Source organism: Propithecus coquereli, unplaced genomic scaffold (assembly GCF_000956105.1).
Source record: "Propithecus coquereli isolate 6110/MARCELLA unplaced genomic scaffold, Pcoq_1.0 Scaffold75, whole genome shotgun sequence".
NCBI lineage: Eukaryota > Metazoa > Chordata > Mammalia > Primates > Indriidae > Propithecus > Propithecus coquereli.
Window position 1 is genome coordinate 2,536,631 of NW_012153618.1, and position 15,438 is coordinate 2,552,068.

General features: G+C 52.4%; 1 protein-coding gene across 1 annotated transcript in view; it reads right to left on the reverse strand.

Annotated features, from left to right (window-relative positions):
• Positions 1-306: 306 nt before the first annotated feature.
• ZNF282 (zinc finger protein 282) overlaps positions 307-15,438 on the reverse strand; it is a 35,485-nt gene continuing 20,353 nt past the window's right edge. The window contains exons 4-8 of the mRNA XM_012662156.1: positions 14,880-14,999; positions 12,705-12,824; positions 10,880-10,993; positions 9,751-9,864; positions 307-2,738 (exon numbers count right to left, since the gene is read on the reverse strand). Coding sequence (XP_012517610.1) covers positions 1,939-2,738; positions 9,751-9,864; positions 10,880-10,993; positions 12,705-12,824; positions 14,880-14,999 — 1,268 coding nt within the window. The 3' untranslated portion in view covers positions 307-1,938. The remainder of the gene's footprint in view (positions 2,739-9,750; positions 9,865-10,879; positions 10,994-12,704; positions 12,825-14,879; positions 15,000-15,438) is intronic.

A 15,438-nucleotide genomic window follows, 5' to 3' on the forward strand; every position in this document is an offset into this window, starting at 1 on the left:
GGGATCAGACTGAGCTGTGTGCTCCGAAGTTTCAAACACATTTCAGTGATTTCTCCCGTTCCTCGAACTCCCAACAGCCAAATCAAAATTTGATCTTATTTTCCATGATTTAGATTATGAAAATATTTTGTGTATGCATTTGAAAAGTACCATAATGTCCTCTCCCAACCAATCACTGAACTGGAGGGTCTCTGCTCTAACAAAACTCTACTAAACCTTTTCCATGTTTAATTTCTCATCTCAACTTGTTTTCTTAAGATTTGCCTTCCTCAAAAAGCAGAATGAAGAAAAAAAAATCCCAGTTAATTGGATTCCAGTTCATTGAGGCTTTACTGTAGGAAGCCAAGCTGGAGAACCCCCTGGCTTTGTGAACATGCAGTCTGCAATCTGGATACCTTTTATTTAATTTCAAGAATTCCCTTTGCACGGCAAAAATGGTTCTGAGGAAAGCAGAGCAGCGCGATGAGGGCAAGGGCGGAAGCGGAGAGCTCACAAAAGTGGTGCCAAGTGCCGGCTGCCCACTGTGCCCTGGCTGGGAGAGAAGCGGGAAGAGCAAGAAAGTCATTTTTGACACAAACAGAACAGGGTCCTAGGGCATGCCACCCCACCCCGGTGCTTGGCCATGCAAGACGCTGAAATGGAGACTGTGGCTCCTCGGGACGTGGTGCCTGGAGCCACGAAGCAGATGCACCAACATGAAAGGGAGTCCTTTGGGCGCTTCCCAAGGCGCCTGCAGGGTCCGGACCACAGTAGGGTCTGTGTCCATGTCCAGGAGCATGGTCAGTTAACAGATAGCACCAATTGGGAGGCCCAGGGCAGAGAGACTGAGGCTCACACTCTAGCACCCACTTGCCCAGCACTCCAGGGAAGAGATTCACTTTCCTGGTAGCTGCTCTTGCAGCAAAAGCCTCTCCCTCACCCCTCTGCCCTGGGGAAACTGGAAAAAATCACCAAGGTGAGGTCTGACCCAGGGCACCAGCTGCCTCTGGAGGGCCAGGGCACTACTGTGCAGTGCAAAGACCTGCTGCACCAGATTGAGGGACTGGAGGTGGGAAGCCGAGGCTGGGGGTTTGGGGGCTGCCACCCAGAAGCTCTCACCTAGAAAGAGCCTTCCAGAAGCATAACCTGGGATGTTTTGTAGCCAGTCTGTCCCCCATTCCCAGTAACCCCATGAGTTGCCCCCTCTTGCTTCTGGAGTTTTTTGTTTTGTGTTGGTGGGTCAAGGGGAGGAAAGGGAGAGGAGACAGCCCAGGAAGGCCAGGCCAGAGCGGTCCCTCCGACCACCGAGGTAGGCAGCTTGTGTGGTGGGGACACTGCGCTGGGGCAGGCGCCTGGGCGGCTGTACCCCTTTTCATGCGTGAACTTGGGTAAACCACCTCACCTGTGTCTCAGTTTCCTCAGTCACCAAGAAAATCCTACCCCACCTGTCTCAGAGGGATAGGCTAAGGGTGAAAATAGATAACGGATAGAAAACACTTTTAAAAAAGTATAAAGCGCTATTCAAACGCGAGGCAGTGTTGTCATCATAAAGATGTTACCCTTAGCGCATCCCTCAGCTCACTGTCAGGCTTTCGCTTCCTTTTTCAGGGCGTCGCCTAACCTCAGGACCTTATTTCCTTACCTAAGAAGGGTTTCCAGACTCCCTGGTTGCTTCCCCCGATCACAATCTGTGGCCCAGGTGGCCTGAGGATAGTACCTCCTTGCTGTCCCTCTGGCACCTCCCCAGCTGCTCGGTCCACCCAATGAGATGAGCTGGGCTGTCCATTCCGACCAGACGGATCTGGGGTGCCCCTGCCCAGCCCTCGGGGACCCCATCTGGAGTGCAATTCCTGTTCCCGATTTCCAGCAGGTGGCCGGTGGAGGGCGGGAAGGCGCGCCGAGAACGCCCGGGCGGGAGGGCCCGGCCCAAGACCCCGGCCGCCCCTCCCCAGCCCAGCCCTAGTCTCGCTCGGGCGGCGGCTGCAGCGGCCGCGGGGCGCCGAGGCCGGGGCCGCTGCTGTGCACGCGCAGGTGGTCCTTGAGCGACTCCTTGTAGCGGAAGCTCTTGCCGCACTCGCCGCACGTGTAGGGCCGCTCGCCCGTGTGGATGCGCTGGTGCTTGAGCAGGTTCTGCTTGCGGATGAAGCTCTTGCCGCACAGCGCGCACTGGAAGGGCCGCTCGCCCGTGTGCAGCCGCTGGTGGTTCTGCAGGTGCTCCTTGCGGCTGTAGGTCTTCTCGCACTCCGAGCACTTGTAGGGCCGCTCGCCGCGGTGCGTCATCTGGTGGCGGATGAGGCCCGAGTGGCAGTTGAAGCTCTTCTCGCACTCGGCGCACTCGTAGGGCCGCTCCTTGGTGTGGCTGCGGTGGTGGATGATGAGGCTCTTGCGCACGCCGAAGCTCTTGCCGCACTCGGGGCACGAGTAGGGCTTGCTGCGCGCGCCGTGCAGGAGCAGGCTCCGCCGCAGGCCGCCGGGACAGCAGCTGCCGCAGGTGCCGCCCGCGCCGCCGCCGCCCGCGCCGCCCTCCCCGCCCGGCGGCGCCTCGCCGGCACCACGCTCCCCGGGCAGCGCCGGGAAGCCTTCGTCCAGCAGCCCGCGGCTCGGGGGCCCGCCCGGGTTCTCGGCCACTGCGAGCGGGGGTAGGCTCTGCGGCTGCGGCTGCGGCTGCGACTGCGACTGGGGCTGCGGCTGGGGCTGCGGCTGGGGCTGGGGCTGCGGCGGGGCCGGGGGCGGGTTCTTCACCATCAGCAGGCTGTCACCTGGGGGAGACACGAAGAAGTGACATGCTGACAGTGTTCTCGCCCAGGACCCACACTGTCCTTGCGAGGGGGCCCAGGTCACGTGCTCTCTGGGCCTCGGTTTCAACAAAATGTGGGGACTGAACAAGACGAGCGGTCACGATCTGCATGCCCCAGCCCGCCCAAAGCCGCCCTGCTGTGGAGCCCCAGAAGCAGGACCAGCAGGTAGCACACAGGAGGAGCAGGACACCCCTGCAGAATGCTCAGGGTTAGGGGGTAGCGGGATATCCAGAAGTCACTTTGGAAGGTAGAACTGTCCAGACATAGCAAGACTTGACTGTAGTTGGACAATGCTAATTTATCTCAGGAGAATCTCTCACCCGGAGGGAAAAAACTTGCCAGGACTTATCCCAGGTGAATCCTGGCTAGAGGTCCACAGGAATGGGATGCAGGGAGCTGGGACCATAAGCACCAGGCGGACTGGCAGCCGTGTCTCCACTGAGCAAGTGGCATCTGGCTTGGGCAGGGTGGGCAGCCGGGACGGTGTGAGTCCTACCTTGGCCCTGATGGCACCTGGACCTTCCCATACCCTGTGTGGAAGTGGCTGCCCCGACTGCCACCCAGGGAAGTGTGGCTCCTTCCCCACCGCCCTTTTCCTTGCATCATAGAGTCTCCAGGCCACGAGTGCACAGCTCTCTGCCACCTTGGAGGTCAGTGACAGACAAAGTCCAGGCCTGAGCATCAGAACGGTGACCTTAGGCCCAGAACTCCACTGCTGACAGTGAACCCATCCAGCATGCTATCTGGGGGTCTTCTTATGCCTCCACCCTCCATCACCTTCCCCACCTCCAGTTTGAAGTCCTTTCTCCCTGGAGAAGATGGCTCCCACATCTGGGGCAGCCTGCGGAAGAACTCTGAAGAAAGTGAAGTTTGCATCTGCCCCCACCTCTTCTTGGAATCCTTTTTTCTTCTCTGTGCTCCCAACCTGCCTCTGCCCAGGGCCCACCTCCTCCCTGGAGGCCACTTCTCTAGCCACGTCTGCCATGTTTCCACCAACCCACCATGCTCACTGGTTATGACTGAGGCCTGTCCTTAAACAATACCCTTACACAGACTGGGCCCAGCACTCCCTCTGTCCCAATCAAAGCTGACCAGGCACAGAACCATCTCCGTAAGACACTGGCGGGGGTAGAGGCCAAAAAAATTCTCACTTCAATTCAAGATGTCTCAGGAGGGTCATCCTAGCTCCAGAGTGTCCTGTGAGATCTGCGTGGCCTCTGTGGCTACTGCACTGTGGGTCTTTGCTTCTCCTGCTCCCCAATCCTGCTAGTTCTCACTCCCTCATCGGTGTTATTCCCAAGAAGACTCACAAGGAAACACATGCATGTAAACCTCCAGGGACTGTTTCCCAGGAAACCCAGCCTGAGACAATCTACTCTGATAATTTTTCCAACTCAGCGTGAACCTCGATCCATTTTCTCATGGTCCCGCCATGCTCCGTGCCCTTTTTCTGTCTTCCTGATGCAACTTGGTGCCCGATCCAGCACCACAATCGCTTGCTGGCAAACACCCTTATTGCCTTTTCTCCCCTCTCCTCGGTTGTGCTTGCCTGGAGAACCCCAGTCCTGTGACTGCACTCGGGGAGCTGAATGCTGCTGCAGAAAACTGCACAAACCTCACGAGGGGCCTCCACATAGCCTGGCACCCTGGCCCAGGTCTCACTCAGTGTGTTCTAACTGTCCACTCTTCCAGGATTACGTCATACCTCCTCCTCTAGCCCCGCCCCCACAGGGTGTTTCCTTTCCAGTCTTCTGCAGGTATTGGCTTCAGATATAAGCATGTGACCTAGCCCTAGCCAATGAGGTGTGAGAAGTTTGCTGGGAGGCTCCTGGCAAGGTTTCCTCACTCCTTAAAGTGTGCAGGAAAAGATGGCTTTCCGTTTTCCTCTGGGTCTGGATGTGAAGCTTAGAGCAGCTGCAGCCTTCATGCTGGCAGCCTGAAGATGAAGCCACACCAAGGATGACCGAGCAAAGAGTTGGAAAGAACCTGGGTCCTTGAAAACATAGCTGAATCCTTGAACCAACTGAACCTGAACCTGACTACCTCAGGACTTCTAGTTACGTAAGAGAATAAATTTCTTTATTCTTTAAGGCAGTTTGAATCAGGGTTCTAAAGCAGTTGAGAGCATCCTACCAGACCCAATGGTCTAGCTATCTCTCAACTTAAAAGAACACCCTCTCTAGACCCATGTGCCCCTCACCCCTGTTCATCTCATGTCATCTCTCTGTTCCTTTCCATAGCAAGATGCACCAACAGTTACCTATACTTGCTCTTACCACTTCTTCACCTCCTATTCAGACGATTACAATCGGGCATGTGTCCCCACTGTTCCACCAAAACAACTTTTGTCAAGGTCACCAACGATCTCCAACACCCCAAATCCAATAGCCTTTTCCCTGTCCTGCATACTCAACCCCTCATTGGCAACTGACAGGGTTAAACACTCCCTCCCTCCCTGCTGAAAGAGTCTCTTCTCCTAACCTCTGTGAGGCCACACTCTTCTGGTTTTCCTCTAGGTTCATACCTGGGATCTCTTTAGTTCTTTGTCCTTGGAGCTCATCCAGTCCTCAGCCTTAAAACAACCTATGTGTAATAATTTGACTGGCCTTTGTCCCTGGTTCCTGGGAAGTAGCCTCTAAATCCTTGGAATTTCCTGAGTGATAGGAGTGTCTTTGTTATTCATGGTGGGCCCATGAATAGAGGATTGAAGCTAACAAGATGACTCAGGATCGAGGCTAGCCATGCCAGAAACACTAACCCCATGATTCAAGGGTTGGGGCCTGCAGCCCAACCTCCAGGGAGGGAAGAGGGGTGGAGACAGAGTTGACTCTCATGACCAGTGATTCGATCGCTCATGCCTATGTAAAGAACCCCCAACAAAAACTCTGGACACCAAAGCTCAGGTGAACTTCCTTGGTAGGCAACACTCTGCATACTGTCACACATCAATGTGCTGGGAGGGTGACATGTCCTGACTCCACGGGGAGAAGACAATGGAAGCTTTTTGTCTAGGACCCTCCCAGACCTAGCTTTATGGGTCCCCTTTTGGCTGGTTCTGATTTGAATACTTTTGCTATAATAAAACTATAATTATACATATAGCACTTTCCTGAGTTCTGTGAGTCATTCTAATAAATTACTCAACCTGAGGGGGTAGTGGGAACTCCCGAATTTGTAGCCAGCTGATCAGAAGTAAGGGTGGCCTGGGACCCCCAAACTTGTGGCTGGTGTCTGAAATGAGGGCAGTCTTGTGGAGGACTATGCCCTGGACCTGGGAAGTCTGGCCAGCTCGAGGCAGCTGGTGTTGGAAGTTACTGCAGCCTATGACTCCCAAATCAGTCGAGCCCCAAGCTCACTCTCTTGAACTTCAGACTCCTGTATTCATCTACTTAACACTGCCACGTGGGGTCACCTCAAATTTTAATAGGTCCAAAGCAGAACACTGATTGCCACAGCAACACTGGTGCTTTTCCAGGGCTCAGCACTTCAGCAAATAGCACCACCACTAACCCATTTCTTCAGAATCTAGACCTAGGAGTCACTCCTTTTTTTTTTTTTTTTAAGACAGAGTCTCACTCTCTTGCCTGGGCTAGAGTGCTGTGGCATCAGCCTAGCTCACAGCAACCTCAAACTCCTGGGCTCAAGCGATCCTCCTGCCTCAGCCTCCCAGGTAGCTGGGACTACAGGCACACACCATTGTTTGGCTAATTTCTTTCTATTTTTAGTAGAGACGGGGTCTCACTCTTGCTCAGGCTGGTCTCAAACTCCTGAGCCCAAGCAATCCTCCCGCCTCGGCCTCCCAGAGTGCTAGGATTACAGGCGTGAGCCACCATGCCTGGCGTTAGGAGTCACTCTTGACCCCTTGCCCACTGCATGCAATCTGTCAGTCACACTCTCAACGTGCAGCTCGAATCCATCTACTTCTTTCCTGTGTGTGGCTGCTATCCCAGCTCTGACCACCCAGCATCCCTCCACCTGGTCTGTAGCAAATACATTGGCCTCCAGAGTGCTTCCTGTACTTCCGCGCTGGCTCCACACACCACCCCCAATCCTGTCCTGAACTTGTCCTGCAAAAATGTAAACCAGCCCATGTCACTACCCTGTTTAAAACCCTTTATTAGTCTCCTCTTTTATCGGAATAAAATCCAAACTCTAACTTGGTTGTATGTGGCAGGCACCTTCCTACCCACAGCTCCAGCCACACCCCGGAGCCCCTGTGGCCTGTGCCCTTGCTCCTCCTCTCTCTGTCTTCTCTTCCCCAAGTCCCGTGGTTGGCTCCTTCTCCTTGCGGAGGCCCACTCAGGTGTGACTTCCCAGGGCGGCCTTTCCTGCCCCCTCTACCCTCTCTCCTGCCTCACTTCCACCTGCCTGTTTCCCTGATGCATCATCCTCCGAGCAGCCACCAGACCCAGACTTTATCTTGTCTGCTTGTTGTCTTGCTTTCTGTCCAACTCCTCCTACACAAGGAAAGATCTTTCTTCACTGCGTATTCTAAGTGCTTATACTATGGCACAGCACATAGCAGACACTAAGTAAGTATCTGCTAAATAAATAGTAACTAAAAAGGTCAGAAACACTGTTTTAACCCAAAGCAGTGAATAATGTGGGCGTTTCAGTGGGTGCTTTCAAATCACATTTGGGTAGGTGGCTCAGCTCCAGGCTCCTGACCACCACTCCCTCCGGAAGCACCTGGTAGTCACTGGACTCCAAAGTCCTATCCACACTTCCTGCTTCGATGGAGCCTCAGGCACATTAACTTAGGGTGATCTGGATTTTCTTCTTATTTTACACTGACTGAGAACAGAGACAGCAGAGACTCCATACTCAGTAATATATAAATTCAGAATCCTTTTTACAAAAATGCAACGTCCAATTAGGTTGAGGTCTGACTTTGAGTCAAGCAGGATACCGGTTCTCTCTCTTACATATCCCAGGGCCAGAGAAGGAGGCTGGCAGGGAGGGGTTTCATGTATTTCTACATTTTACCCTCTACCCCACTACCTCTCTTCCCTTCCATCCCCTTTTCAGAAGACTCTTCCACATAATACCACATCTCGCCCTCAGTTGTCACTGGCAACCACAATACTAGGTTGCTCTTAAGCCTCAAAGAAACCACAGATGAGATAGCAGTTTCAAATTCTAACATTAATAACTGGGAGGAAGGCTCACTTTGGGAGAAAGAACAGAGGCCCTGATAAGAGGCTGCAGTGACTACTGGGCAGGCAAAAGAAGCATTTCAGATACTCCTGTCTCCCAAATTCTGGGCATTTCCTCCCAAATGCTAGGGTTTGAAGGTCTTCCAAAGATAAAACAACATGAGGCAAATTTCACGAGCCATCGCAGCCAAACTGAAGTAGGAAAATGGTTTGGTCATTTGCAAAGCCCTGTAAGTTCCTCCCAGACCTTCCTACACGGGCTTCCACATTGCCCAGGTCCTCAGGAAAAGGCTCCTCCTCCTCCATGCGCTCCGAGCCGACTGGGAAGAATCGGGAGGTAGCGCTGAGGAACAAGCAAGGGTTTGGGTGGACCTTCCTGGCCCATGTCTGAAGGGCTGGTTCCTGAGCCTTCAGGGCAGAGCTAGCAGTGGTGGCCCAGGTGCCCTGGAGGAAGAAGTGGTGTCAGCTACTATCATTTCTCCCTGTGCTTCAGGGTAGTCCTCTGGCTTTCCCCCATGTCACCCCACCACGCCAACAGGTTACAAAGAGGACTGCTTTCAGTTCTCTCAAACAAGGGCACATACTGTTCCTCTACCATCCCTGGCCAATTCCTCCAGGCCCACCCTGGCTCTTTCAGAAATGCACTAAGTTTGTCTCACAGAGAGAATGAACTGCTCACCTGAGTTGGAAATGGCCATTCAGATTCAGAAATAACCTATGTCCTCGGCTCCCACATGGATTTAAGCTCTTACATGGTGTCAGGAGTACAGACGAGAACACGTGTTCAGCCATCCCTTTAACACTCTCATCAATCCCTGGGGACACTAAGCCAGCCGCCTTGAGGGCAAGGGGATTGTATTGGGTCTAGCGAGGAATGGTAGCCTGATGCTAAGAGTGTTAAATAATCCATAAATATATGCCTGAGGTCATAGGTCAATAAGCGGAGCTTTGGAAAAACCCAAGAGACTCAAGTCTGGTGAGACATTTGGTTCCATACATGTTAGGGAAAAAAAAAAGTCCCTTCTCTCTATTTGAGCTTCAGTGTCTTCACCAGTTACTCAGGGATGTCAGTTCAGGGCTGGCTCAGGTACTTTGGCTGGTGTTTTCTAATATGTGGCCACCTGTTGCCGCCAACCCTGCCGCAGGCACCCAGCTCATCACTCCCCCAGTCCACTCTCCTTTCCCTGCCATTAAGGGTTGAATTATGTCCTCCCCTAAAATATGCTGAAGTCCTAATCCCCAGTACCTCATAATGAGACCTCATTTGGAAACAGGGTTGCCGCAGATGTAGTTAGTTAAGATGAGGTCATACTAGAGTGGAGTGGGCCCCTGATCCAATACCACTGGTGTCCTTATAGGAAGACGACCATGTGAGGACAGACACACAGAGAAAGGCCGAGTGAAGACAGAGGACTGCAGCGATGCATCTACAAGCCAAGGACACTAGAGATTGCCAGCAGCCGCCAGGCGCTGGCAGGGGCAGGGAAGAATCCCCTACAGGTGTCAGAGGGCGCCCAGCTCTGCCAACACCTTGACTTTGGACTTCTGGCCTGTGGAACTGCGAAAGAATAAATTTCTGTTTTTCAAGCCGCCCAGTCTGTGGCACTTTGTTATGACAGCTCTTGGGAACTAATACACCTGTTCTCACACGCCAAAAAGAAAGGGGACAGTGCTTTGGTGCAGGCCTCGGAAAGGCTGCCATCGACAGAAAGTCGCACCAGAAGGGACAGGCTGAGGAAGGCAACCAACCCTCATCTCAGCCTCGGCTGCTCAGCTGGACGGGAGACACCCCAAGTCCCGGTGGGCGCATTACTCACTGGGGCCAGAGTCTAATCCGAGCTCTCCTTCCACTGAGTCACGTGGGCCCCACGGGTATGGCTGCTCCTCCTGCTTGATCCATGACAGAATGTCATGTGCTGAGATGAGAGACTCTGTGTCACAGAAAGAAGGCAGTCTTAGATTTGGTTCACTTCTGCTCGGCATCCCAGCAAAGCTTCAAACACCACTGCGTGTAAAGGCTCCAGCTCGCAGGGTGCATGACAGTAGTGGTATCTGTGTTGCACAGAGAGGCCATGCTTCTTACCCTCTAACCCGCCTTCCTAAATGGGCTCTCACTTGCTGTTTCCTACATTCCAAGTTGCTCAGAGAGGAAGAGATTCATCCCAAAGTCCGTACAGTGGCAGAGCCAGGATTAGTACCCGGGTCTTCTGAATCTGTCCACTGATCCCCAGAGGAACGGGTGGGGCCAGGACAGGCCAGAGGACAGCCTTGAGTCTGATGGCCCACAGGGCCACAGCTGATTGGTATGACTCAGAAATCAGCAATGGCAAAGGCAGCAACTGGAAGTCACTGATGAAAACCACAGTGACACCTGCCAACTCTATCAAGAAGGCTCCATGCTCCGCCTGCCCTGGGTCCCTCAGTTTCTCTGTTGTAAAGCTGACAAACTATAAGGAATCCTAGATTCTACTTCTCATCTTCCCTCTCTGGTATGGGGCATAGGATGAGACTTTGGTGTCGTAACTACCAGGCAGAAGACACTGGACTGCTCCGGTTCTGCAGACATACACACAGGCCCTGGGCAGGTGGAGGGTCCCTACTATTCTAGGTAGGTCTCCCTGAATGCCTGGACCCTCCCCAGAAGTTTCTTGGGAGACATCCAACTAGTATTCACTCAAGAGAAATTCCAGAAAATGTAAATGACATTGTTCCCATTTATTTTTTAAATATTTTATTTTTAATTATTATGGGTACTTAATAGTTGTAGTAAATGACTTTCTGACAGAAATATACACAGATTTTAGAAGCTCTTTGGTTGTTTTGATTATTCAAAAATCAGTGCTGAAGTAATTGTAGTATCAGTTCCATCGGCACAATAAATTATCAACTGTGATGCCGTTTGAAAATGCTGTTTTCCCTCAGTGTTCATTGTGGCACCTTTCTCACCTGAGTTGGGGTCCGTCGGAATATCTCTGTCTGCCAGATCCTGCTGGTCCCACACACACTGGTGCTCCTCCTGTTTAATCCGGGACAAGAGGTCCTGGGCAGAAATTGGGGAGTCTACTCATGGGGACAAGAGCAGCAAAGGCATTAGAAGACGGGAAATTGCCTGCAAGTTTGTGTTTTGCGTAAATCTCTGATTTCATGCAATTATCTCTTTCCCCTAAACGTTAGGTATAATTAAATTAGCCTCATTAACTAAATAAGGGTTTAAGTCAGCTTGGCCCCAGGTAATGGAGCTTTTGCTGCAAGTAAGTGGCTACTACAAGGAGTGACAAAACAGTGACTTTAAGACGAAGAGTCTCTCTGTGCTGTAGGAACTTAAACGTCCTCAGAATGAGGTTCCTGCCCTAGGGCCGAGACCACCATGCAAAGAGGTATTCCTCATGAGGGGATTTTCTAGGAAGATGACACCTTCCAGGAAGCCTTTTAGAAAAACTGTATATTGACAAATTATAGTTGTATATATTTATGGGGTACAAAATAATGTTACAAGAAACCTTTTAATCATTTGAATGGGATTTTTCCACGATGTAAGAAAGAGATCCTACATTTTCTTTCTTCTACAGAGTCTATTAAACCTAATTTACTCCTTATTGCCATCTTATCTCTCAAAGATCTCTCTAGAGATAGCAATCCCACGATGGTTTCAAGTAACATGCCTGATGACAAGTGAACGGGCTTTCCTCTACCCAGACACTATTAACACTTACCTATGGGTTTGAGGCTTTGACTAGGGGGGGGATGAGGTTTGTGGAGCTCTAACCTGTGGATAAGTAAAGAGCTACAGTATGTTAATATATCTTGTGAGGATCAACTTTATGTGTCAACTTGGCTTGGCCATAGTACCCAGATATTTGGTCAAACATCATTTAGATGTTTCCATGAAGGTATTTTTCAGATGAGATGAATGCTGAAATCAGTAGACTCTGAGTGAAGCAGAAGACTCTTCCTAATGTGGGTGGGCCTCACCCAACCAGCTGAAGGCCTACTGGGAAAAGACTGGCCTCCCCCGAGGAAGAGGCAGTTCTGCGAGCAGACGGCCTTCAGACTCCAGGTGCGACGTCAGCTCTTCTCTAGGTCTCCAACCTGCCAGCCTACCCTGTCGGTTCTGGACTTGCTGGCCTCTCCAATCACGTGAGCCAATTCCTTACAATAAAATAAATCTCTCTCTCTCTCTCTCTCTCTCTCTCTCTCTCTCTCGTCTACATATACACACACCCTCTTATTGGTTCTTTTTCTGGAGAATTCTGACTCATGCACACATCTGCTCCAACAGAGTTCTCACCGACGACCAGAGACCAGCCGGAATACCACCTGCAAGCAACTCCCCACAGGACCACAGGCAGGTGGGTACTGGCATAGCGGTGGCAGCCCATAAATACTTGTTTAAAACAATGAAAGGTCTTCCTGGTCAGGAAGCAGGTCCTGCTGACCTACCTGTTCCCCTACCCATAAAGCCTAGTAAAGTACCTTATACTTAGTACTTCTGCCAGGATATTGTTTTTAAAGGGGAAGGAGGAATAGCTAAAGACTGATAGTACAAATAGCAGAGGAAACAGAACAAGCTAACCCTAGGTGGACTGGCACATCGTCGGTGCCAGGTGCCACGTACGTGTCCCCTGGAGGAATCCTATCCAGCCCAGTCCAGGACCCATGGCCCCTCCATTTCCAGCTCAGCCCTGTGGCCTGGCACATGAGACAGACGACGCCAGGAGCCTGCAGACCGCGCCAAGCCTCTGTGGTCTGGGCGGCTGTGTGGCTCACTCACCGGTGATGGATTCCGTGGGGATGGCTCTTTCCTCCAGGCCGCGCTGGCCCCGGACACACAGGGCTTCCTCTCGCTTCACCTGGGAGGATGCGTCCTGTGCAGGCGCCAGAGGCTCTGCTCCTGGGGACAAAGAATCACATTGCTTGGTGTCTTTTTTCTGCACGATCGTCACCAGGGTGTTCTGGGGTCAGGAGCGTGACTGTCAGCACTTGCCAGGGTAAAGTCCGGGGGTCTCGGGTTCCTGTTGGAGCCACGGGGGACCCTGAGGAGCAGAAGGTCTCCGAGTAGAAAGGCAATGAACATTCAAGAAAAAGGAACATGGAGGCAGCAAAATGATGTGTGATGAGGCCAGAGAAAGAGTTTAGAAATGACCCCATGCTGTGTAACTGGCTGGGTGCTCATCAGGACGGGGCCGCAAGTTGGACCTCCGTGAAGGAGTCATTAGACCTTGTTCTTCACCCCCGTAAGAAAGAGCTGGCCAGGCTGTGGCCAGGTGCACACCCACGGGTGTGTGTACGGTCAGTAAGAGGTCGGGCAGGGCAAAGAGGCACAACCAAGCTCTGTTCTCGGATGGATGACGCACAACATCCTTTCACAGCCAGTCCTCACTTAACGGTCGTCAACGGGTTCTTGGAAACTTCAAGCAATACAACATACGGAAGGTCCTCGAGTAACATCATTTCCTTCAACGTTGTTTCATTGTAACGTTGATGAGGAAGAAAAATCCATTGTGTTATACATCATTTCTCTCAAAGTCACAGTTTCCAAGAACCTACTGATGATGTTAAGTGAGGACTTACTGCACATAAATGACAATGACATATCCTCCACAGAGAATCCTAATTTGTGACAAACTGGACATCTCAAGTTGTTTCCCGATGCAGTGCGCTAGCCCTGCAGGAGGCAGGAGAGCGATGGGAGGAAGAATCTGAAGATGGGGTTCCTGTTTCCAGCCCCCTCACTGACTCAGTGGACGAACCCTTCGACCTCTCTGGGTTCCGGTCTACCCTTCTCGTCTACAAAATAGGCACAGTGATCCCTGCTCTGTCTCGTGCACAGTGACGGCTCAATATCCCGCTGAAACCATTGAGGTTACAGCACTTTCAACGTAAAAAGCTACCGCATAAGACTAGGTGCTGTTACCCCAGCTGCTGAACATAAACACCTGCAGTGTTTGACGAGGGCAGGGGAGGAGCCATTTAGACGAAATGTCCGGGATGGGAAAACCCAGGGCCAGGAAGCAGATGAGTGCTTGCCGGGGCCGTGGGGGAAAAGGGAGTGGGGAGTGACTGCTAACGGGTCTGGGGCTTCCTATGGTGGAAATGCTCTGGAATTAGGTAGTGGTGACGGTTACAAAACTTTGTGAACCACTGAATTATAACACATACTTTAAAAGAGTTAAATTGTATGGTCCATAAATTAAATCCCAGTAAAAGGGAAAGATTGGTGAGAAGGAGGAAGAATGTGGCCCTGAGAGCTGCCTCCTGAGAGAGGTTTCAGCAGAAGTGCTCGCCACCTAAACACAGGAAGGACAGAGGCCCAGACAGGTGACAGTTCATCCCATCAGGCACAGAGTGCGGCTTGGGCCACAGCGTTCGCCTCGCCCAGCACTGCCCAGAAGTGTGGAGGCCCTGATAAAGACTTCCAAGAACCCCAGAACCTCCCATCCCAGTGAAAGCTCATCGTGTGTGATGTCCTCGGGGAACTGGATTTCTTCATCCCCTCTCCCTGCAGGGCGAGTCTGCGTGGGATGCGCGTGTTTCTGCGTGAGAGGAGCTCACGCTACAGATCAGAGCCGAGCAACGAACACCGGGCCGGGGCGAAACCCCGGGCTGCTGCAGACTCCCTTGACAGCTCCTGGCCCCCTCCTCGGGCCGGGAGGGATCACAAGCCCAGGCCCTTCCTTACCTCTCCATGCAGCTTACCTGTAAGTCCAGAGCTACATGGCTTTTCCAAACCTAAAGACACGTAGCCATGGTACAATTTCAGGCCCTGAGATATCTTCCTGTACGTGACCACCAAAATTCACCTACGGCCAAACTGGCCCCGGGGAGCAACTCAAGAGATGCTCCCCCTTGAACACGGGCAGGAGTGCCTCCCAGCAGCAGCTGCGGGCTGCCCAGCTCCCATCTGCTGCCCTTCCCTGCACCTGGCACTCTCTTCAGCTGCCATCACCTGTGTCCGGATCCATGGGGATTTCTCTCTCCTCGGGGTGACGTTGCTCCCACACACAAGGCTCTTCTCTGGGCTCAGCCTGGGCCGGGGCATCTGGCTTGGGCACTGGGCCCTCCGCATCTGGAAGTGAGTTGGAGAAGGAAGGCTGAGTGAAGCTGGCCAGGGCCCAGGGCAAGGTGACGGGAGAGCTCTCTGCTACCGGGGCCCCCCTCCACCAGTGTCCCTCCATATGGTCGCAGGTATGCAAGTAAGGTAGGTGATCTCCACATGAGGAACCTTGAAAACAAGTCCACAGAGTCCCAAATGTCTAGTGTAGAAAGAGCTGGTCTCTGAAAGCCAACATTAGGCCAACTGTGGCCCACCCCAGGCTGCTGGGAGGCAGTGTGCAGTGACGTGCAAAGGGTGCTATTTTACTGTATTCCAAAACAGCAGTGGTGTAATGCTGAATTCTACGGCCACAGGCCCTGTTACTGGGTTTTTCATTTTTAGCCTATTAGAAATTGTTCTGGCCGGGCGCAGTGGCTCACGCCTGTAATCCTAGCACTCTGGGAGGCCGAGG